We start from the raw sequence: 23,225 nt of genomic DNA, 5'->3' as shown, positions 1-23,225 counted from the left end.
GACTCCATTTTTAAGTATGTAGAGTTGTGTTCGAAAGGCGGAATTCGGGCGACATGGGAAAGCCACTCAATCGTAAGAACGCCGATTCCTTTCAACAACCATGCTCTAACTAGATCTGCGCATTCTGGGTTAAATGCGTGAATGATTAACTACACAAAGAAAGCCTTTTTAAATTAAAATAAACCAACAATTCAACTCAAAACGTACAGATTAGCGATCCATATACCGCAATTATGTACACAACTGAAAAGTGTATTCAGAGAATTCACAGCTAATAATAATCAGTATCGCAACATTTTAATCGTGATAAATTAAAGCGCACAATTTTTAACCTGATAAACCAGTTGTGTTAATTTAAATGCAAATATTCTCAAATGTTCGGGGCAATCCTCCAAGACTGCGGAGCTATATGTCGTCCATTGGAATAATTGTCATGCTGCATTACTCAAAGTGACAAAGTTTAATAAAACTCCTTAAAAATGTAATCTATTTAATGCTCTGAATGGAAGTTAAAATTGCTGTAAATCAAAATTTAGAATCCAATGAGAAATTCACTTCACTAAACTGTACAGCATAGTAACAATTTCACTTATTACTAGACCGATGTGAAAAGTATTAGTTTTAAAAACTCTACCAACTGCAGCAACAGAAAGTAAATCCTGCGGAGATATATTTTACAATACTTTCTGATTCCAATAGCGTGAAACATACTCGAGCAAATCTTTCAGAAACTCCAAAGCAATCTAAATCATAATAAAACGCATCTTTTAAGATTACACTTCCTTAGTGTTAATGAATATTTAGTGTACTGCACAATGTGATAAATTAATTTGGAAACGCTTTTTTAAAAATACAGTACAACCAACATACAACTTTAAAATGTTTGATACTGCAAGCGTAGGATTCACTAGGGATCCAAAGCTCCCCTGATGTTTCTTGTGTGACATTCCCCAGTGTGAGACTCACATGACTGCAAGCAAGGATGGCATAGCACAATGTAAAGCTGAAGAAATGTTAACCATTTGGTAACTCTGCTTCACCTTCCCTGGAAATTGCGTGTATTATCGCGACCATTATTTGAATTTTAAGTTGCGGGCTGAAATAGCAATAAAGTGATTTGAGAGAATAAATACCGTTGAAGCGGTAAAGTACAATGCACACGATCCTGTGATAGATCTGCTCATTTTGATGCTATTTGCATAAAACTACTAGTACGTCGCGTATAGCAAAAATGACACCTACAGATTTTGAAGCGTGCCCCGGGAGGATCAATAATTGCACCGAAAGCATTTTATTCCGAATTGCCTTCGAAAGGTGATGTTATAAGTTGAAACAAGGGCAGAGGTGATACCACGAACATTTATTTTACGTGGGAGGGAAACATTTAACTAGTATTTGACCATTCGATAATGGTGCTCAATGGTTTTCTGTTTTGTAATACTTGAGGTTCTGTAGATTAGATTTTCAAATTAAAAAGGTCTAATTCAGTGGAGGTTGAGGATTACCTTCAAAGGTTTAAGATATCATTAAAGGACAAAGAATTTCTCAGCACGGCTTTACACCGCCAATGTAATGACCGTGACAACCCATGTTTGAGATTGGCAGGAACATCCATATAAATGATGGCGCACGTGGCGAGTGGGAGCTAAAGCAAGTTTAAAATGCTAATTTTCCTTTTCAAGTGGCCACCAGCGTGCCAGCCTCATCGTCACAATATCTGGTGAACAATGAAATATAGAAATGTATTCAGTGTCAACCATGTAAATGTGTTTTTTAAAAGTTTTTTTTATAAATTGCGAAATGTTCTTAAAGATGTTTTCATTTTGCACTTTGTTGTTTATGTACGTCTTCGTGTGAAAAAGAAATGTGCAGTTAACAACTGGTGAATGGACGGTTTAAACCGTATTAACTTCATCACATTGAAAAAGACAATCACCCTAGCATAACACAAAAATATACATTTCTACAGCACAATATCTGGTAGATTAGAACTCTGCATGCAAACGTTTCATCCTAAGTATATACTGTATTTGGTGAGAAATAAGCTGGATTTAACCCTTTACGATCCATAATCAAATTTTTAAAAAAATTTGGATCGTCCTCAAAGATTTTCTTCTGTAGCTGCATAAATTTCTCCGAGTTTCAGATTCCGAACATTTAAAACATACTTAATGTATTATATATAGCAATGATGATAACATACCAAAGAAGCACCCAGTGAACTTTTAACCTCTTCCTTGTAGTGTAAGACAAAGAAGCAGAGTTAAGCCATTCTGCCCATCGAGTCTTCTGCGCCATCAGATCATAGCTGATTTATTTTCACTCTCAACCCGATTCTCACACCTGCTCCCCATAACCTTTCAACCTACATTTCAAATATACCTAATGACCTGGGTTCCACAGCAATGATTTCCACAGATTCACCAGCTCTGGCGAAAGAAAGTCATCCTCATTTCTGTTCTAAATGAGCATCTTTGTATTCTGGGACTTTGCTCCCTGGTCTTAAGCTCTCCCACCACTGGAAGCAGCCTCTCCACCTCCACTCCATCTAGGCCTTTCCACATTCAATAGGTATCAATGAAATCCCCTCTCGTTCTTTCTAAGCTCCAGCAACTATAGGCCTAGAGCTATCAAAGGCTCCTCATACATTAAGCCTTTCATTTCCAGGATCATTCTTGTAAACCTCTACTGGACCCTCTTCAATGCTAGCAAATCATTTCTTAGATATGGGGCTCAAAACTGCCCACAGTACTCCAAATAGCTTATAAAGCTACATTATATTGTTTTTATCTTGTAGTCGTCTCAAAATGAATGCTAACTTGACATTTGCTTTCTTTACTACCCTACTCAACCCGCAAATTAACATTTAGGAATTCCTACACTGGGACACCCAAGTCCCTTTGCGCCTCTTGTTTCTGAATTTGCTTCCTGCTTAGAAAGTAGTCTACTGCTCTATTCCTTCTGCCAAAGTGCATGACAATAAACTTCCCTAAACTATATTCCATCTGTCACTTCTTCGCCCAATCTCCTAATCTGTCCAAATCCTACTGCAAACTCCCTGCTTCAACACTCTCTGCCCCTTCACCGATCTTCGTATCATCCACAAACGTCTTATTTGAGTAACCACATCTAAAATAGCACTATTTTCAGTTCTTTTGCTATGAATTTTACAAAAAAAACACTCCAGAAAGAAGTCGAGTAAACTTGGACTAAAACAAATCAATTAAGTCTGTCATGTTATATGCAGGTTTGGGGAATAAGAACATGCATATAGGAGCTGGTGCAAACCATTTTGGCTCTGAGGATCAGTTCCACCATTACATGAAGTCATGGAGGGTCTGATTCTGGCCTCCACAGAAAGGAATTGTATTTAAATAGAAGAGCACATCGATCACTGATAAAAAATATTTTTGGAAATTTTAAAATCTCAATTAGCGCATGAAAAGGAGAAATTTAAAGACAATACAGCTGTTACGAAGAATGCACAAGATGGTTATAAAAAAGGGTTAATGGCCTATTCAGACAAATAATTACACAAATTAAGTTTTAGTTAGATAGCTTAAAACTGGAATGCTGCAGCTACCTTGCCTCCCCTTTATAACTACTTATCGAGTTTATAATTTGCTACATATATTCCCCTCTATCCCCAAGGTATTCTTCCTGGGGTACAAATCAATGCGTACTAATTGTCCCTACAACAATACCCAAGATGCCATTATTGATGAGCCTTGACAGTAAATATTGACAAGACATTCATGGAAGGTAACTTCACAGCCGAGACTAATCTGTTTTCATCCAATGTGTCTTTTCCATAGTTGGCCAGAGGTTTTTTAAAATCTGATTTTAACAATGTTTTCCTTAGTCTTCATTAAAAATTCAACGAGAAATCTACCCAAGATAAGAAATTTTTTTTCCCAAAGAAAATATAGGTGCTTGAATAAATATGTTTGATAACTACTCTGGCCACATTAGCTAATACAGCACCTCAATATGAGATCACACAGGTCTCCATGTTCGGATAGCGACCTGATTAAGAATGGTCATCCATCAGAAAGCCTGTTTTAAGGCATTCCTATCTTCAATTTTAGCAACAACATCCTTGTAGATTTTTTTTACATTTGACAGATATAAACTACATTTTTTGTTATCTTTCAATTTGCTTTCACTAAATTTAACTTTGAAAGTTTTGTATCTAGCATCAAGTTGTACACAATTTCTTTAATTTACACCAAAATTTAAATTGTTTGCATCCCAGAACAGTCACAGCCCGACAACCCTTTGGCCTACAATGCCTATGACCATGATGGCAAAATAAACCTATCTATTTTGCCGGCACATGTTTATGCCACTCCATTCTTTGCCTGTCTGAATGTCTGTTAAATGTTGCCATCAGACCTGCTTCCAACACCTCCCTGAGCAGCACATTCCATGTACATACCACTCTGTCATTCTGTTTGAAAAAAAATCTACCTTGTAAATCTCTTTTAAACTTTCCCCCTTCAACTTTAAAGCTATGGCCTCTGGTACCTGACATTTCCAGCCTGGGGGAAAATTAGACTCCATGAATGCCTCTCATCTTTTTAAATACTTCTATTAGATCACCCCTCAGCTTCCAACATTCCATTGGAAACAACCTAATTTGTACAATCTCTCTTTATGACAACAACCTGGTAAACTTCGTCTCCATATCCTTCCAGTAAAGTGGTAAACAGAATTGCACACAATCCTCCAAAATTTTATTCAGTTGCAACATGATATGCCGACTTATACACTCAATGTTTTGATCAATGAAGGCCAGCACACTGTGCAACTTCTCTATCAACTTATTGATTTGTATTGCCACTTTCAGTTAGCTATGGGGTTGCACTCCAAAATCCCTGTTGTACACCAGTGCCCAAAGGACCTGTGCCATTTGCTGTATGCTTTTTGCTTACATATGATTTCCCAAAGCACACCTGTCCTGATTAAACTCTACCTGCCATTTCTCCCATATTTCCAACTGATCAAAATACTGCAGTGTCCTTTCACAACTGCCCTCATTATCAATAATTCTGCAAATTGTGTTTCTCTACAAACTTACAAATCAGCCTACCTACATTTTCATCTAGATCATTTATATACATCACAAACAACAGAGGTTTCAGCACTGATCCCTGCAGGACACCTCTGGTCACAAATCCCCAATAAGAAAAACACCCCTCCATTATTAACTCTTGTCTTCTATGGCCAAGTTGCCAATCTAGCAAGTCACTCTGGATCCGATGTGCCTTAATCTTCTGGGTCAGCCTAACGAGAGACCTTGTTGAATGTTTTATCAATTGTAGTTCATCTTTTGATTTTTTTTTAAAACTTTACAGACAAAGGTCTGATGGCACCAGTGACTTTCCAGAGAAAAGAACTGAATATATAGACACGGGGAAGTCTGCAAATCCAAAGCAACACACACAAAATGTTGGAGGAGCTTAGCAGGTCAGGCAGCATCTAAACTGTTGCTCCTCTGGTCTGAAGGAGGCCTCATATGGGCATAAGATGAAGCCACGGACCAACATGTCAGAACGGGAATGGGAATTAAAATGTTTGGCCACCAAGAAGCCCCCCCCCCCACTCTTGCTTTCCACAGGGATCAGTACCTCCACGATTCTCTTGTCCATTTGTTCCTTCTAGTACTTATCCCAGCAAGCAGCTTAAGTGCTGCACCCTGCCCTTATACCTCCTTTCTCACCTCCATTCAGGACCTCAGGTAGTCCTTCCAGGTGAGGCAACACTTCACCTGCGAATTTGCTGGGGTTGTCTATTGTGTCTGGTGCTCCCAATCCAGCCTCCTCTACATTGGTGAGACCCATTGTAAATTGGGGGACCAGTTTGTTGAGCACCTCCACTCCAACTGCCACAAGTAGACTTCCCAGTGGCCAAACATTTTAATTCTAGTTCCCATTCCAACATGTAAGTCCATGGCCTCCTCTTATGTCAAGATAAGACCTCTTGCCAGGTAGAGGAGCAACACCTTATATTCTATCCAGGCCACCTCGAAACTGATGGCATGAATATTGATTTCTCCTTCCAGTAAACAAATTCCCCTCTTTCTCTATTCCCCAATTTGACCTATTACCTCTTCTCACCTACCTATTACGTCCCCCTGGGCTCCTCCTCCATCCCTTTCTCCTATGACCAACTCTCCTCTCCTATTAGATTCCTTCTCCTCCTGCACTCAACCTTTTCCACCCACCTGGGTTCACCTATCACCTTCCAGCTAGCTTCTTTCCCCTGACACCTTTTTACTCTGGCATCTTCCCCCTTCCTTCTCAGTCCTGAAGAAGGTATCAACTATCTATTCATTTCCATAGATGCTGCCTTTCCTGCAGAGTTCCTCCAGCATTTTGTGTGTGTTGTTTTCAATATATAAATCAGAGTATTTCAAGATTGTCTGTAATTTCAGATTTGTCTGAAATCTGTAGTGACGCAACTGTGTTAGGTTAAAGGAAAGTTACTTTATTTTGTCAATATTATATTCTATTCAGTGTCCCAATGAATTATTTGCTTGCAGCAACTGAATTTCAAATTGATCTTACTATAATTTTCATCATGATAAAATTTGAAGAAAAAATATTGTTATAATTAAAACAAAATTAAATTTAAATTTTCTTTCTTCCCTAGCTTTAATGGGGAAAATATAAACTTTGCTAAAAATGTTAGTTTCTTGGTACATTAGTTTAGTGACTAGATTAATCATTGATTCTGTTATGTATGCATTAACTTATTTCTTTATTGATTCCTTTAATGAAAAATACCTCAAAAATAACTATTTCATACTGTTAAAGGTGGAGCCACATCAATCCACAATTGTTGAAATCTTGTTAATCATCATACTAATCATTGACGAAATTTATTCCATTGGGATTTCTTAAACTAATTAGAAGAACAATACCATAAATTTTGACATTCCTCACTAACTTTATGTACTTGTCAATGATGCCGTCACTTTTTCTAGACTTTGCTTCAGGTTGTGGCAACCTATTTATTCTGTGATGATGTCCTTCCTGACCCTGAGGAGAGTGCCAACCTCATATTCTTTCTTTCACAAAGACTGATACTACCACTTCCATGACACCAACCATTTTACTCCAACTTCAGTACATCTGCCATTGAACCTTCATACAACATTTTTATGTTTTGATTTAATTAGATTTAATTAATCTGTTGCTAAGCAACACATGTTTCAGTTAATGATGATCTCAAACAAGTTTAAAAAGTCATATTTGTGTCAATGGGCCTCCATAATTCTGCCACCCCTCCAAGAGGAGCAAAATTTCCTTCCTCTGGCAAAACTATCTGTACTCCAATCCCCTCTCCCACTTTACTGTCAGTATCTATGCCTACAGCTATCAAGGCTCTACATTTGGGAATGCCCTCCCTAAAATAGTATCTCTCTGTTTCCAGATTCTTTTTTAAGATGAAGAAATTATGAGAATCCTTTCCCATTGTTGTTATATGGTTCTCAACCACATTGCCTCCCATCCTTCTATGAAGCAGCATGGCCATTACAACCGGAAAATCCTATAAAATATCTTAAGGTATCATATGGTTAGGGTGAAGTGACAACTGAATTGATTTCACCATTAACATTTAAAATGTTGTTACTTTTGAAGGAACTGCAAATGTACATGTACACAGCTTTACAGTAAGGTTTTAAAACAAATAATCCACAAGAAATCAGATCAAACCTTTGAAAATCTACATTTTACTCATGGTAGCGAGGTTATAAAAAGTCTTAAATCTAAAAAGTGGACAAGGAACTCGTGATAAACATACCAGCAAGTCATTTTGATCAAAGAAGTATGTTGAACACACAGTAACAGTCAAGTTCAAATGCAAGCGATGACAAAGTTCGAGGAATCTCTTACAACTACGTTCAGTCAGTCCAATCTTTGTAACTTTTATCAGTAACTCTATGATAATTTATTTTGGTTTTTCAGAGTAAATTGTTTAAAGAAAATAAAAGCAGGACTCACATTTTTCACACCTCCTATTGACTGAGAATCTGTCATTTTAAAATTCTCGGATCGTCCTTTGCCAATTTCTGAATCTACAAACCTGGAAAAGTCGGTATCAAGGATTTAAGATATGTAATTAACAGTCAACAAATAGTTAATGAAAAATAATTCGAAAAGGGTTCATGAAACATTCTTATGTCCAAAGAAATGCATTTATCTACAAACGTCAAATAAGTGATTGTTCCTGTATATAATTGAAGAATTTTAAAAGTATTTTGTGACACATTTACTTTATGTGATAGTATCTAACTTGGGAAACAGTTCCTTAAACGAACCAGCAGATGAACTCGGTGCCGGGGGTGGGGGGGAGAAAGAGATGTCAACGGAAATTAAACTCACTTAGTATCGGGCTTGTCGCGATCCTTCTTGCCGCTGATGCACTCTCCGGGCGCTGAACGAAAATCGCCATACGTTTCCTTCCAAACGCGTTTCTCTTTGGTTTTCGCCATGATTTTTATAAGATAAACGCAACTAAAAGCCCATTAGCGTTCTCATGCGACCCAAAGACTTTTTAGATTCATGTCTCTTTAACTTAAAAGAGGGGATAACCCCCTTCTCCTCGAGTAAACGTTTCAAAACTGTGCCAGCCTCTACGTCGACATCAACAGCATGATGATGCTGATGAGTCTCCTTGGCTCCCACTCCTAAGGAGAGATAGATCGAGGTTGGATTGGGATGTTTGAAGCGCTAGTTTCTTCCCCACCACCAATCACCAGGGACGAGACTGCTCCTACAACAAATCTTCCAGCAACTTCAGTCGCTTCATTCTGCCTAAACGCAGCGGAGATACATTGCAAAACCTCTTTAATTACGCATTGACGGCGCCGTAAGATGAAAAAAATAAGACAGGCTACAGCTTCCCAGTTTGGTCGTATTTTGAAGTGTAGTAGTTACAAAGCATTAAAATTTATACCGGTTGTGACCAAGGGTTCCGACCCGAGTTTCCCTCAGCCCAAGTCCAGTTTGGTGCTCGTATTCAGCTCACTCAGGATTTCCCCTTCCCTTGGGTTCTTTTGGAGTTGGATTTTCAAGTCGTTCTCCCGTTTCCTTTTACTTGTCTAAAGTTGTAGTTGATTCTCATCTTTTAATAAGAAAACACAACAGTACAATGAACGAGGTAAATTCCAGCGCTTTGCCGCTACTCGCTGGAGCCGCCAACCAGCCCGTTTCGCTGGCCCGGTTCAGCGGGCGCCACCCGGGAAGTTTCGCTGCGCCGATCCGAGAGGGACTGAGCCAAGCGAGCCTGACGTCACACCTCATCAAACGGCGGCACAAAGCGCCCAGGGATAATTACGGAAATCTCAAACGCGAGTTTGTGCTGGCCGGGGCGGGAGAGACAGAGAGAGAGAGAGAGAGGAATTCTTGGTTTATTCCGTGCTGGGATCTATTTATTTATTTATTCATTCTGTCGTTGAATGACTTTTACACTGGCCGCTCCACACGCCATCTCCGGAGTCGCGAGCTTCCGAACCGTTCTCGCTAATCGCGAGCAAAACGATCTCGACTCGAGCTCCACAATTGGCCACGCGCCAAGGAAGGAAGCGGGGACGCCAGTACCGTTCCTCATTGGCCTAAATTGGGACCCGCCCTCCCTCCTCTCAATTTTGAATGGCTCCTTTCGTCGTCGATTAAATTATCTGTCCTGCCCTTCTGCGCTTTCTTTTCCTTCGAATTGGTTTAATTGTTGTCAATCATAGGCCAATTCTGATCACGAGCCAGTGTATGATGCGACGCCGTAAAGATCGCCAGCCTGAAGAAGAGGCACCTTTCCTCCCGTCACCACCATTCTCCGTCTCTTTCGTACGTCCTGTCCAGAAGGCAGTGCGGTGGTAAAATGGCGCTCGGGTCTGTGGATTTCAGAGGTGGTGCCGGGCTTTCTCAGCTATTTCTCATCACTACAGCCCTTACTATGGGTAAGAATATTTGAAAGGTCACCTTTTGTTTGCCAAATTCCCTTACCTGTTAAGACTTTGGTAATTATCCTTTCATTTGAGAATAGTTGGCTTCAAATCGCTGCATAATGTTTAGTAATTAAATAAACCTCGGGAAGATTACTTCCCGAAAAGCAATCTCGTACACTCATGCAATTGTAGGTTTGTATGATTAAATTCAAGAGTTGTATTAGTGATTTCAAAATTTCGGTCGAGAATGTGATTGCTTAAGAGATGGCAAAATCATGTGATTTTAAAAAAATTCAGTTCCTTCTCATATACTAGATTAAACTGGATTTTTTTTAAAACTGCAGTGTTATTCAGCTGAAAAATATAGTAGTTGTGAGGGGACAAGTGACTCCTGCGGATTTCGTTTCGTTTAGAAGGTATCAAGAACCAAATGGGAGTGAAGTTTAAACAATATTCGTAAATTAATGTACTGTTAAATTTAGACGACTAAAAGTAGATGTATTCACTAGATTTCATTTCAACAGAGAAAATGGAAACTTCAATGGTGTCTTTTAAAATTCCCAAGATTAAAGGTACTGATGACTGATGTAAGAATGCAGGTTAAGAAAGGAAGAGGAGACAAAACTGGAACCATTTGGATTTTAGAGACACTCGGGAAGTCATTATGTTCTAGTCTGCAAAGTAGACTAGAACATCTGTCATCTTTGCCTGAAAGACTTCAGTGAGCCAATAATTATTTGTAGCAATGTAATTTTTGATAGCTAAAGTTATAGTTTAAATTCAAATTTATTAAATCACTTTAAATTTTCTGGCTGCTGGCATCATCATCGTTATGTGCCATGTCTCTGGGTGCTGTAGTAGAATTTAAATATTAGTCCCTGCCTCTGAATGCTAGCCCAGTAACAAGATTCTACCATATCACTTGTGACTACATTTCAAAAGTAGTTAATTGGGCATACAATGCAATGAGGCTCTGAAGATTTGTTTCACAACTGTAATTTGAAATTTTATTTGTGACAAAATGCAGGTTTTAACTTGTTTTCACTTGCTGGGATATGCTGTATGTTATGTCAATAATCCATTTTAAAAGTCACCTTGATAGTTTCTACTTTTGCATCTTTAATAACTGGGTGAAATATAATAAATTTTAAAATGCATTCATTTCGAATTAACCCATTACTTTTGGTAGTTCTGTTTGCATGATTATAGTTTTAAAATATAAACTTTGTCTCGGGGAGTAATAGTATTTGCAGCTATGAACACTTATGGTTTCATATTGGTACATTTTATATTCTAGTGCATTTCGGGATTGGTTAAGCATGGCGAATTTGAGATTTAACTAAGATTTTATTTGCAAAACTAGTTGTCAGTGAGAGTTGATGTTTTCTATTTCTGAAATCTAGTTACAAACAGTTGAGGTCACTGTAGATTTGTTTGCAGTGTGTTCTAATTTGATCAATGTGGACGAAGAAACCTCACTTCGGATTTGTTAGATTCAAAAATTCCCTGCATTGTTTCATACAGTTGTAAAATCCTCAAAAATATTGAAATTCCTGCCATTTAAGAGTTACTATTCCAGTACTGTTTATGTTCTACTCAAATAGTGTATCCAGCTGATGGTGTAGCTTATTGGAATAGATGAAAGTTGTTCTTTTTCTCAACATGGATCAAATGAAGTAGGTTATCTTTGTAAATTCTGACAATATACCAGCTATATTCAGTGGTAATGGACAGCATTGGTGTCAGTAGTCAATCTTAATGTATATTTTACATCAGCTTTTTATATCAACAATTACAATGGTCTCTTTTCCACAAATGTGTTTTTACCTATAAATGGTTACCAATTGGCACATAAAATTGCAAAAAAAATCAATGAATGTATGATCAGATTTTTTTTGTAATGATATTCGCTCTTTCTATATCACTTTGAAATAGAATTCACCAGGCACTGGACTGTTCATACAGAATACCAGAATCCTGGCCCTCTATTTAAAATAGTACTTAATGCCTTGGTTCTTAAGGTTGTCATTGCTGGGGGGGATGTGGGGATCAGCTCCTGTAACCTAGTAAATGCTCCCAGTGGCATGTGTCTCAAATTCACTGGCAGTTGTTCAGCTTCTGCCCTCCACGTGTGGCTTAGCTACTAAGCCTGGCGGAACCATTTCTACTGACAGGAAAAGGAGCAAAGGTGGGTTACTGACTGGTGCCTTAAAACCAGATCCTTCTGAGGCTTGTCGTGGTTCAAGGCTCATTTAGGAGCAAAAACTCTGATCTCAAATCTCTGCTGCCTTGTAGCTATAACCACTCATGGGGCAGGCTTCTGGAGTTACCCCTGAGGAGAAAGCCGGAGTTGGAGTCCCTAAGGCAGTCCTACGTTGATTTCAACGCTGACTGGCAATTCCTATGATGCCACTGGTGCCAAACTATATCTGCATCTTTTGTTCCTTTGGATTCATCAGCTGCGGGAAGAGGAAGAGCCTGTTGCATGGGCAGCAGCTTGGTCTCCATGTTGTATTGTCCTTGTCCTATTATGTAGACAGCTACAATGGAATACTTGCAGTCAATTATGACCAATGGAGGGCCTCACTACATGCTCAGCTGGTCATGATTTGTAGATTGGCTAACAATTCCATGAAACCTAACCACTGTCTCTCAGTATTGCATATATAATCAAACCTATTATTTGAGACAAGATGTTTCCACATGAGCTACTTTGCTTCACACTGCGTGTTTTTTTTAGTATGAATGTGGTTCTGATTTGTTTTTACTATTACTTTTCCTATTTGAATGTTTAATTCCGGATACAGATTCAGAAGAGGTGTTTTGTTTATCATGCAAAAGAATGCAAGGTAAGTACCATGAGGTCAAAATCATAAAGTCATCCAACCTGCCTTGCCAGACATGCACCCACTCAAGCAGCAGACGTAATAGAAAGAAAGGGGTCTACTGTTTTTTTTTTGACATTCTTCCCAGTTCATGGCCAGAGATGACAATAAAGTTGACCCAATTGGTTTGTAGATTAAGATCAATTAACTTCGCCTAACTGGGAATTGAAACTGGAGATTTCACTATCACGAGAAAATCTGCAGATGCTGGCGATCCAAAGCAACACACAGAATGCTGGAGGAACTCAGCAGGCCAGGAAACATCTTTGGAAAAGAGGAAACCATCAGTGTTTCAGGCCAAGACCTATCATCAGGACTGGAAAGGAAGGGGAGCAGTCAGAGTAAGAAGGTGGGGGGAGGGGAGGAACAAGTACAAGGTGGCAGGTGATAGGTGAAACCAGGGGAGGGGTGAAGTAAAGAACGGGGAAGTTGATTTGTGAAAGAGTAAAAGGGGCTGGAAGAGAGGGAATCTGTTAGGAAAGGGTAGAAGACCTTGGAGCAAGGGGAAGGGGCAGGAGTACCAGAAGGAGGTGATGGACAGGTAAGGAGATAAGGTGAGAGAGGGCAATGGGAATATTGAGGGGGGGGGGGGGAGGCATTTACCAGAGGAGGCCATAGGCTGACCTGTCAGAATGGGAATGAGAAGTAGAATTGAAATGAAAAGGGTGGCCTTCAGGAGATCCCACTTCTTCTGGTGGATGGAGCTTTGGTGCTCAGTGAAGCAGTCTCCCAATCTACGTCAGGCGTCAGGTCTCAGTGACATACAGGAGGCTGCACTGGATGAACCCAACAGAAGTGAAATGTTGCCTTATCTGGAAGGACTATTTGGGGCCTTGAATATTAGTGAGGGAGGAGGTGTGGGGCAGATGCAGCACTTGTTCTGCTTGCTAAGTGGAGCTTTCTGGTCACTAATGCATATATGGAAACTGGAGCCTCTTGGTCAATAATGCATGTGTTTTTGCCAGCATAGCTCTTGGTCCACATTGATTATAATTTTAAAGACCTCGTGCATTTATTCTGCTCATTTTGTAGCCAAGTTATCTCAGTAGAACATTCTTTTTCAGTTTTATCTTCTAAGAGATGATTTTGTATTCTAATTTAATTTTGAAAGCTTTCAATGAACTTATAAAAATTCTTCCTCATTTTTTTCTTGGTTCCTTCCCACATCTATTTTTGCAGGAGTGTTTAGTGATGAATTTAGCATATTGAGGGCTTCGCAGTCTGTCCACTTCCAAAATGCAGGGCCTCTGCCCGGAGGCCGTATTCCAGATGTTGTGTCTTTGTCCATGGGATTTTCAGTCGAGGAGGTAAATGACTCTTTTTGTTATATGTTTGTGTGAAATTTGATTTATCGTTGCCAAAATTAACAATGCTTAGTATGTCAAATTTACGCAATGAAACTAAATTTGTTTTGACGTCTATAAATATCTACTCCAAAAAAATCACATTCTAAATCATGATTTCACTCCTAGTACATTCATGAATTGAAGTAGTAATTGGTCCATTAAGCGTGAAGTAGGAAAGTTACTCATGATTTTTTTCTTTGTATTTCTAATAACTGCATGTTCTTAGGCTACATACTGTGGAAAGTTTAAGCAAGGTAAATGTGATGAGTGACTAGTGCCCTTCACCTTTTGCTATCCACAAAAAATCTGGGCCAGAAATGTGCTCTGCTGAAACTCTTTTATAGTGACACTGAAATATGCACCAAGAGAGAAACCTGGTAAGCTATAAATTTGATTGCAACGTAAATTAGCACGTTTCTCTCGTGCGTATGTTTGCACAAGAGTGAAATGATACAGATGCTGTAAATTCAAACCTGGGGCATAAAATGCTGGAAATACTGAGTGGATGATGTAGCTCCAGGAGAGAGAAATGGTGCTGCAAGGAAATTGACCTGAAATATTATCATATTTCTTCACAGATACTGCTTTTCTGTTTCTATTCAATGATAGGCAATCCACATTGCAAATTTTCATTCTTGGTGGAGCTAATTGGTATTTCATGGCTCAAAATTTGAGAAAGCACAAGGCACCCACAAATTAATTAAATAATTTGGTATATGGATGGTCCATGAATTCAACTTTTCCTGACTTTTTTTTTCCCCTATCCACTCAACATCACACTCTATTCCCAATCAACTACATGGAGCACGGGCTATTTGTGGAATCAAAACATCATACTATTTTATGTCCTATGTTGAAACAATAGGACAGATCCATAATATTTGTGAGTATGGAGAATTTGTTGGTATTTCCATGAATCTGGTTACTCACTGATGTTAGGAAAGTGATGTAAAGCTGACTGGAATTGCTACAGTACATTCATAAAACAGTACACATAGCAGACTGGATCAATGTTCAGAATGTCAGATTCACCTAGCTGATAATTAAAAATAGGTTGGTCCAGTAACTTGATACAAGAAAAGAGGACCTGACATTGATTTCATCTGCTCTTTTAAAAAAAATAAAATAAATTAGAGTATTATTTCTGTAAATCCACATCATAAAACATTTGGATCTCATTTCACTGTTTTCATCCTTTCTCCCAATCCATCACAATAAGAATTTGCTTTCTCAATTATTATCTTTGTCTATTTTTCTTTAGTGGGCAGAGGTGGAGGCAGCGTGAAATATCAAACTAGCAGTAGCGTTAGAAAAGTAAATTAATAAAATGCAAATTCTTTGTGAAGTTCTTGTTTGACTTGAGTTGTAGGAAGGCTGGTTGTTTTCATTTGCATGGACATCTTTTGGATTATGCACTGGTTTTTATGCAAATATAGGCACCATATGAACAGTGGGAAGAAAATTAAGGTTGTTTTTTTCCATATAGTGTTGTACATTTAAAGTAGAAACAATTGTCAGATTTGTCTGGGTACATCAAAAAAATACTTTGTTTTTTTTTAAAAGGATCTTCCATGGTCTGGACTTGCTGTCGGGAGCTTGTTTCACCGGCCACGTGCCAACTTTTTGCTAATTGTGAGGGGCATCGAACGGCTGGTTTTGCCCAAGAGTGGACTTTCGTATGTTGTTGAAAATGTAAGTAGTTCTTTCAGAAGTTTGTGTAATGTATAATGGAGATACTGCTGTATTATAAATTGAATCCTAGCGGTGTATCCATGTTTAACTTCAGAAACTGTTGAACTCAAAACATTGAACAGATCTCAAAATACAACCTTTTAGAAAAGTAACAAATGAAAAAAACATTAGTGTTATAACTTAATGCCATTGACTGTAAATGTACAGTTGTTACTATGATTACTTTGAGTACAGTTAACTAATTTGCATTATGTTTAAATATATCTCACTTTAAATGGGAAAGTCAATTGAAATCTGCTTGTATGCTTCCCAGTTTGGTTAGTGGTTGCATCTACTCTAGAATCAAGGAAAGGAAATGCTAGGTTTTGTAAGTTGACTAAACAAGGCTTACTGCATCTGGATTGGGAGAATTTAATTACTCGTTGGCCTATAAGTTCATGTGGCTAAAGAGCTTTCTGAAAATTGCACACCATTTCTCTTGTGAGATACTAATCTCCAAAGGGCATGCACAGATCCTTCAGTGCCATTGAGGTCATTTGTACTCCAATACCCAAAGCACCATCCCACTACAAGTTAAAAATAGTGGTGGTCTCCCTGCTGTTTGTCACATTGGGAAAAAAAATTCATCAGGGTCCTTGGCCATCTCCCCATAGTTAATGATCTGCTTTCCCGATCATAGATCGATTTTATCCATTTGGACTTCATCTTCATTGTGCAAGTCAGAAAAATGTAGGAAACCACACCAGCCACTATTTGCATGGCCTTTATAATTTCACTAAAGCCTTAGACTTTTCCTTTGGAGAGACTTTTGAGCAGTGTTGACAAGTATCACTACCTGTGTATCACTACTACACAGTCCATAGACTGTGATGGAAATCAAATCTTAACCGATGGATCTTCAACATGTTCAGTCTCAGTATGGAGTGTAGTTGAACTTCTGTGCCAATTTATTTTCCTTGTACTTTGCTCTAATTGTCCTATTGGAATGGAACTTCAGCTTATTTCACCTCCTTTCTATCTCCAAGGTTATCCCAACCTTGACTGAACTGCACCAGATCATCTGATGTTTACAAGTAGATGGGTCTTGCACTTAACATTAATAAAACAAAAGACTTCTATTAACCTGCATCTGCAAAACAACACTGCCCTTTGATAACTAAGGTCCGCAGTGAGATTCTGGAAAACATGCACTCCTACCTATGGTTCATGAACAATTTCTGTTCACCATCATCTTTAGTGCACGAGCACAACCTTTGACTGCCTAAGGAAGGGAGTGTTAGATGATTAGGCTCTTCAACCTGGCCTTAAGCTAATAGTCTGCTGGGAGCAGTGTTCCTTGCTCTCTTGTAAGTAAACCAGCAAGTGTCCTCCCCAGATCACATCAACATTTAGGTCCTAATTACACTCAATCAGCTTCATTGACAAAGTGTTGTTTTGTATGTTTGACACCAAACTCCAGAATTAAACATTTTATTCAAAAAAAGGTCAAGAAGAATTTATCAGCTGGATAGGGGAAATAGTTAAAGATATCCTCACAACCTTGCCTGGAAAGATGTAACAACACCACTGATTTCAGTGGTTACAAGTTAGTACAGAAGCATTTGTAATAGTATTGGTCTTCAATGATGCAGCCTGGTGTAAATGTAAGAATGAAACTCCTAAACTAAACATCCACCTGCTCCACCTGTAGAAGAACCTGCAGATCACCCATTGAACTTACCAATCAACTTGTATCAACAAAAGTGGAATAGCAGCAAGGCATCATTGAACCTGTCTAACTGTCTAAGCAAAGAGACATTAAGCCATGTCATCCATACTGTCTAGTATGACAAATCTGTCATAAAGCAGTTTTTCTTACTAAAATTTATTTGTAGTCATTTGTCTTTTAGCTTACTCCCAACTATTTTTAAAATTCAACAATTCTATAACTGTGTTAAATTGCTTTTCACTAATTTCTATTTGTAGTCCTGGTGGCCCAAATTAATTTAAAGTAATATTCCAAATTTAACATTGGAAATAATTACAGTAATGTAACTTGTACATACAGTCATATACTATGTATAATTTTTAAGTAGCGTTATAGGAAGTTAATTGGAGATTGATGTGCTGATAAAACTTGGTTCACTTTCTAAATTGTACATAATGTAAAGTCAATGAGGATGCAGCATAGAAAACTTACATTTTGTGCTAGTGTTTATTGCCTCCAAGTCTCTTTCCATAATCACTTCAAAGCACATTCCTATATTTTCTTTCTTTCCAACACCCAACCCTTGTGATCTATCTTGATTACTACAAATTTTAGAAATTTTATGAAAAAGGTTGTATTGGAAAGCTTACTGCAATTGATGAACACTGAAGCATGCTTTGCTGGTTCACTGATTGAAAATTTAAAATACATCACAGCCACAGTATTGACATGACAGGCTGTACAAGGAAAACTGAACAAATTTTTAATCAAAGATAATTTTGAAGATGGGACACAAAGATGCAATATGCTTAATATCTATCTATAAGCTATTAAATTTTAATTTGTACATCTCAATCCAATTATGTCAGACTTCACCTGAAGTGACATTTTGGTTCCAACTTCTCACGCCATACTGTATAAATTCTGCAACAATTCTACATAGCATTTTTAAAAAATTATACAATTTGTTGTTTAAAAGTAAAAAAAAAATCAAATTAATTCATTTCTCCATTGCTTTTCATTGTTCTATTTTACATAGAGCATTATTTTATAATAGTTTGTATTGTTATCTTGCCACCTATAATCATTTCAAATAGTCTCTAAAGTAGTAACCTTGATCACAATGTTTTTTTAAACTCAGTATTTTGATTTAAATTTTCTGAAAATGTGTTGGTTTTCCTTGACTGATAATTGAGCTTTAAGATGGTAGCTAAGTCAAACTTTGTACATAGTTGGTGGTTTTGTGTGCAATATACAGTTGCAAAGAAACTTCCTGAAGAACTGAACTCTGCCTGTGAAGCCTGTGAAATTGATGTTAATCGTCAAGATGGCGACAGAACATTAACCGCATCCAAACTATTTTGAGGTGTGCAGCAGAATAGAACTGCCAGTGCTTCTATATTTGTGGTGTATTAATTTTAAAACAACTGCACAAGGAAACGACTCTACAATGATGTTTCTGATGTAGAATTAATGTTATCGAGTCCATCTTTGATGTGTTTTATTATAATGAAATATTACAAACGATTTGAAGCAAAATTTGTATTGAATAGTCCAACCATTCTGAGAAACAGCTGGAGAATAAAGGGACTATTTTTGAAACTAGAGCTAGAGATAGCTTTGCTCTACATATGTTTTGATCAAGGATGAATGCAAATACAAGAAAAAGCAGCAAGAAACATCCAAATGGCATTTCAAGCCTGTCCCCCATTCAATATGGTCATTCAAAGACCTGACTCTTGTGCGAGTTGCAATCCTGAATTCTACAAACTTTCTTTCAATAATTTATCTATCTTTTTAAATGCTTGCAGCCTTGACAACTCTCTGGGGTATAAAATTCCAAATATTTAGCATCCTTAGTGAGAAGTTAGTTTCGTTCCTTAGAAGTACAGAGAAGTTCCTCTGTTTTATAAACTTGTCCTGATTCATGACTCTGCAAATGTGAAAATGCCTCAACATCTGCCATGTTGTGTCTCCTTAGAATCTTGTCTTTCTGAAGATCACACTTTGATCTTCTGAATTCCAGAAAATGACTTAACTTTGTGATAAACCACCCAGTGATTTTCAGAAATTAACAAAGTGACTCCCTTTGGAACAGCCTCTAGAATTAGTATGCACTTTTTCAAATAAGCGGACCTAAACTAAACTGTACCCAGTATTTCAGATGAAACTTCAGTAACACCATGTACAATTGCAACAGTGGTACTCCTTCCTATAATCTCTATTTTCCAAAGAGGTATCTGATTTGCATAGTCTATCCAACTATTTTGGCTGGCTGGTGGTGCAGTGACATCAGCACCGGACTCTGGAGCGAAGGTTCCCGAGTTTGAATCCAGTCGGGCTGCTTCTGGTCACACTTTCTATCTGTGCCAGGTTGAGTGTTGAGCTCGCAACTCAGCTTGTTTTTAAAAAAAACTGCGCTGTGAGAAGGATGTGGGGGACCACTCACAGAATTCTTCCTCCAAGACAACCACTTGGGGGATAAAAAAGTGGTCACCGAGGCTATGGCAGAGAATGGCACACAAAAAAAAATCCAGTATTTAGGTGTCATTGCAGATTTGGATACCTTGTATTCTGCCCCTCCTCCATATCATTGAGGGCCTAAAACAGTCTGCCATTGCCCATCTATTCATCTTGGCCTATTTTCCTTTCATGGAACCATTTGGGCTGTCTTTTTTGATTTATGAACTCCAGCATCTTGCTAATAATAAACTAATTTGCCTTTGGTTTCTCTGTGAAGAATGGTATTACATTTGTGGTCACATCTGTGGATGTCGTTTTGAAAAGCTTTAGTCAATGCCTCTATGATCTTTGCAGCAACTTATTTAAACAAGCCAATACTGTATGTCCTGACAGTTTGGCTGCCTTGGTGTCATTTTGTCCAATAAACTATCTGTTAAGGATTGTTACAGGTTATAACATGCTTGTGTAAACAGGCAGTCTTTGGGATTTTTGTAGTGTCCGCCACTATGAAAACTAATGTAAATTGCAGGTTAAAATTAAATTATTTGCCATTTCACTGTTATACATTTAACATTCTTGTTTGACAGGGGCCCCTCACTTACTTGAATAACATCATTCTTTCTATTTTAAGACCATAAGATAGCGGAGCAGAATTAGGCCATTTGGCCCATTGAGTCTGCTCCTCATCTCTGTTCTAAAAGGACGCCCCTCTCTTCTGGTCTTCGACTCTGTCATCATCAGTGACTCTGTCACTCTGTCATCTGTGCAGTTGCTATTACTAAAGGTCTGAAGGTACTGTAGATAAAACACCTGAACCAGATAGACTACAGCCCGGGTTCTGAAAGAGTTAGTGAATAGATTGTGGAGTCATTAATAATGATCCTTTAGGAATCGCTAGATTCTGGAATGGTTCCAGAGGAATGGAAAATTGCAAATGTCACTTCACTCTTCATGAAGGGATGGAGTCAAAAGAAAGGAACTTTTAGGCCAGTTCATCTGACTTCAGTGGTTGGAAATATGTTTGAGTCCATTATTAATAAGGTTTCAGAATACTTTGAGGCGCAATATAAAGCAGGCCAAGTCGGCATAATTTCCTTCAGGGGAAATCTTGCCTGACAAATCTGTTCAAATTCTTTGAGGAAATAACAAGCAGGATGGACAAAGAATCTGGAAGTTGTTGACTTGGATTTTCAGAAGGCCTTTCATAAGGCTGCTTAACAAGGTAAGATCCCATGCTATTACAGGAAAGATACTAGCATGGATAGAAGATTGGCAGGAGGCAGTGGGTCAGAATAGAGCGAGCATGTTCTGGTTGGCTGCTGGTGACTAGTGATTATGATAGTCTAATGGTCTTATAGTGGGACTACTTTTTGCTTTGTATGTCAGTGATTTGGATGTCAGAATTGAAGGCTTTGTAGCCAGGTTTGCAGATGATACAAAGATGGGTAGAGGGGCAGGTGATATTGAGGAAGCAGGGAGTCTGCATAATTAGTTGGACAGATTAGGAGAATGAGCCAAGTGGCAGGTGAAATATAGTGTAGGAAAGTGTCATGCATTTTGGTAGAAGGGATAATGGCATAGACTATTTTCTAAACTGGGACGAAATTCAAAAATCAGAGGGGTAAAGGGATTTGGGAGTCCTTGTGCACCCCTATAGGTTAACTTGTAAGTTGAGTTGGTGGTAAGGAAAGAAAATGCAGTGTTAGCATTAATTTTGACAGCACTAGAATATAAAAGCAAGGATGAAATGCTGTGGCTATATAAGGCATTGCACACTTGAAATATTGTGAGCAGTTTAGGGCCCCGGATCTAAGAAAAGCTGTGCTGGCAATGGAGAGGGTCCAGAGGAGGTTCATGAGAATGATTTCAGAAATGAAAGGGTTGGTGTATGAGGAACATTTGATGGATTTGGTCCTGTACTTGCTGGAGTTTAGAAGAATGAGGAGGGATCTCATTGAAACCTACTGAATAATGGAAGGCCTGGATAGAGTGGGTGTGAGGAGGATGTTTCTTATAGTGGGTGAGTGTAGGATTTCTTTAGCCAGAGGGTGATGTATCTGTCAGATTCATTGCCACAGACGGCTTTGGAGGCCAAGACTGAATACATTTAAAGTGGAAGTTGACGGGTTCTTGGTTAGTCAGGACATTAAAGGTTATAGAAGAAAGTGGGAGAATGGGTTGAGAGGAATAATAAATGAACCATGATGGAATGCCGGAGCAGATTCGATGGGGCCCAGTGGCTTAATTCTGCTCCTATCTTATAGTCTAACATCTTGTCACAAGAAAACCTATGTGATCAGTTGCACAAATCATTAAATATTGTTATCACAGCGGTAAATCAAATCAAATCCTGTGCTCTCAATTCTTGACTATTTTGAGAGCTTTGTATTGAGAATGATGTACAGCGAGAACGTTTGCTTTTGCACACAAATCAGATAGCTCTCAAAAGCAAATTGCTTGAAGCACTTCCATGTGCTTTTTGAAACTGAAAAATCTTTGGAGACTCGAATGCTTCATTCAGTAATCAACTCAATATTAGGCATGATATTTATTCATAAAGCTATATGAGATCAATCTTCAGTTGCAGGGAGATGTGAATCTTTTTGAAGCCAAATTAGGCATCGCTACATTTCTGTCCAAGTTAACCCTATTTAAGTGCACCATTAGCTTTCACAACCGTTCCAATTTCCAAGCCTCTGAGTTGGAAGAGAAAGAAAGAATACCAGATAATGATCTTAGAAGTATACTCTCCCCATGTGGGTGAGCTGTATAAAGTCATGTCAGAGATTTCAGAATCTGCTCTCGATCCATATTCCAGATTGGGTAATAAATCCATTCCTGAACATTTTTAATGAGGAATTAACAGGAAGGGTGGAGGAAGAACTGATCTTGCTACAAAATGACAGCTGAAGCTGAGAGTCAAAAATATATCAAGACTTTTGGTTGCAGAAAGAAACCTCTGAATAATATCCTCCACTATGGGGAGGGGGACAGGAAAAGTCAAGATGTTCTTTATTGCCTTTCTAACATTTAGTGGATAGCCATTTCCATGCAGTTGTCCAGCTTCTTTCAAAGCAATGCCACAGCCTACAAACTACTGAATGTGGGAATCTGAGACTCCATCTGAATAACATTTTGCTTGATGTTGAGAAACTGATATCACTGCACCAAGCTCCTCCATCTCACTAAAAGGTGAAAAA

At 38.4% G+C, this 23,225-nt stretch overlaps 2 protein-coding genes across 5 annotated transcripts in view; one reads left to right on the top strand and one right to left on the bottom strand.

Annotated features, from left to right (window-relative positions):
- bcor (BCL6 corepressor) overlaps positions 1–9,270 on the bottom strand; it is a 283,650-nt gene extending 274,380 nt beyond the window's left edge. For 3 of the 4 annotated variants that reach the window (XM_073045540.1, XM_073045541.1, XM_073045548.1), the window contains exons 1-2: positions 8,391–9,270; positions 8,010–8,091 (exon numbers count right to left, since the gene is read on the bottom strand). In XM_073045540.1, the coding sequence (XP_072901641.1) occupies positions 8,010–8,091; positions 8,391–8,500 (192 nt within the window). In that variant the 5' untranslated portion in view covers positions 8,501–9,270. The remainder of the gene's footprint in view (positions 1–8,009; positions 8,092–8,390) is intronic. The other variant, XM_073045543.1, reaches the window with a different exon arrangement.
- Positions 9,271–9,777: 507 nt separating this feature from the next.
- atp6ap2 (ATPase H+ transporting accessory protein 2) overlaps positions 9,778–23,225 on the top strand; it is a 38,374-nt gene continuing 24,926 nt past the window's right edge. Inside the window, exons 1-3 of the mRNA XM_073045549.1 lie at positions 9,778–9,964; positions 14,017–14,144; positions 15,747–15,875. Coding sequence (XP_072901650.1) covers positions 9,886–9,964; positions 14,017–14,144; positions 15,747–15,875 — 336 coding nt within the window. The 5' untranslated portion in view covers positions 9,778–9,885. The remainder of the gene's footprint in view (positions 9,965–14,016; positions 14,145–15,746; positions 15,876–23,225) is intronic.

This window comes from Hemitrygon akajei, chromosome 5 (genome assembly GCF_048418815.1).
Source record: "Hemitrygon akajei chromosome 5, sHemAka1.3, whole genome shotgun sequence".
NCBI lineage: Eukaryota > Metazoa > Chordata > Chondrichthyes > Myliobatiformes > Dasyatidae > Hemitrygon > Hemitrygon akajei.
The sequence above is the reverse complement of the archived record's forward strand: the minus strand, read 5'-3'. Positions and strand labels throughout refer to the sequence as shown.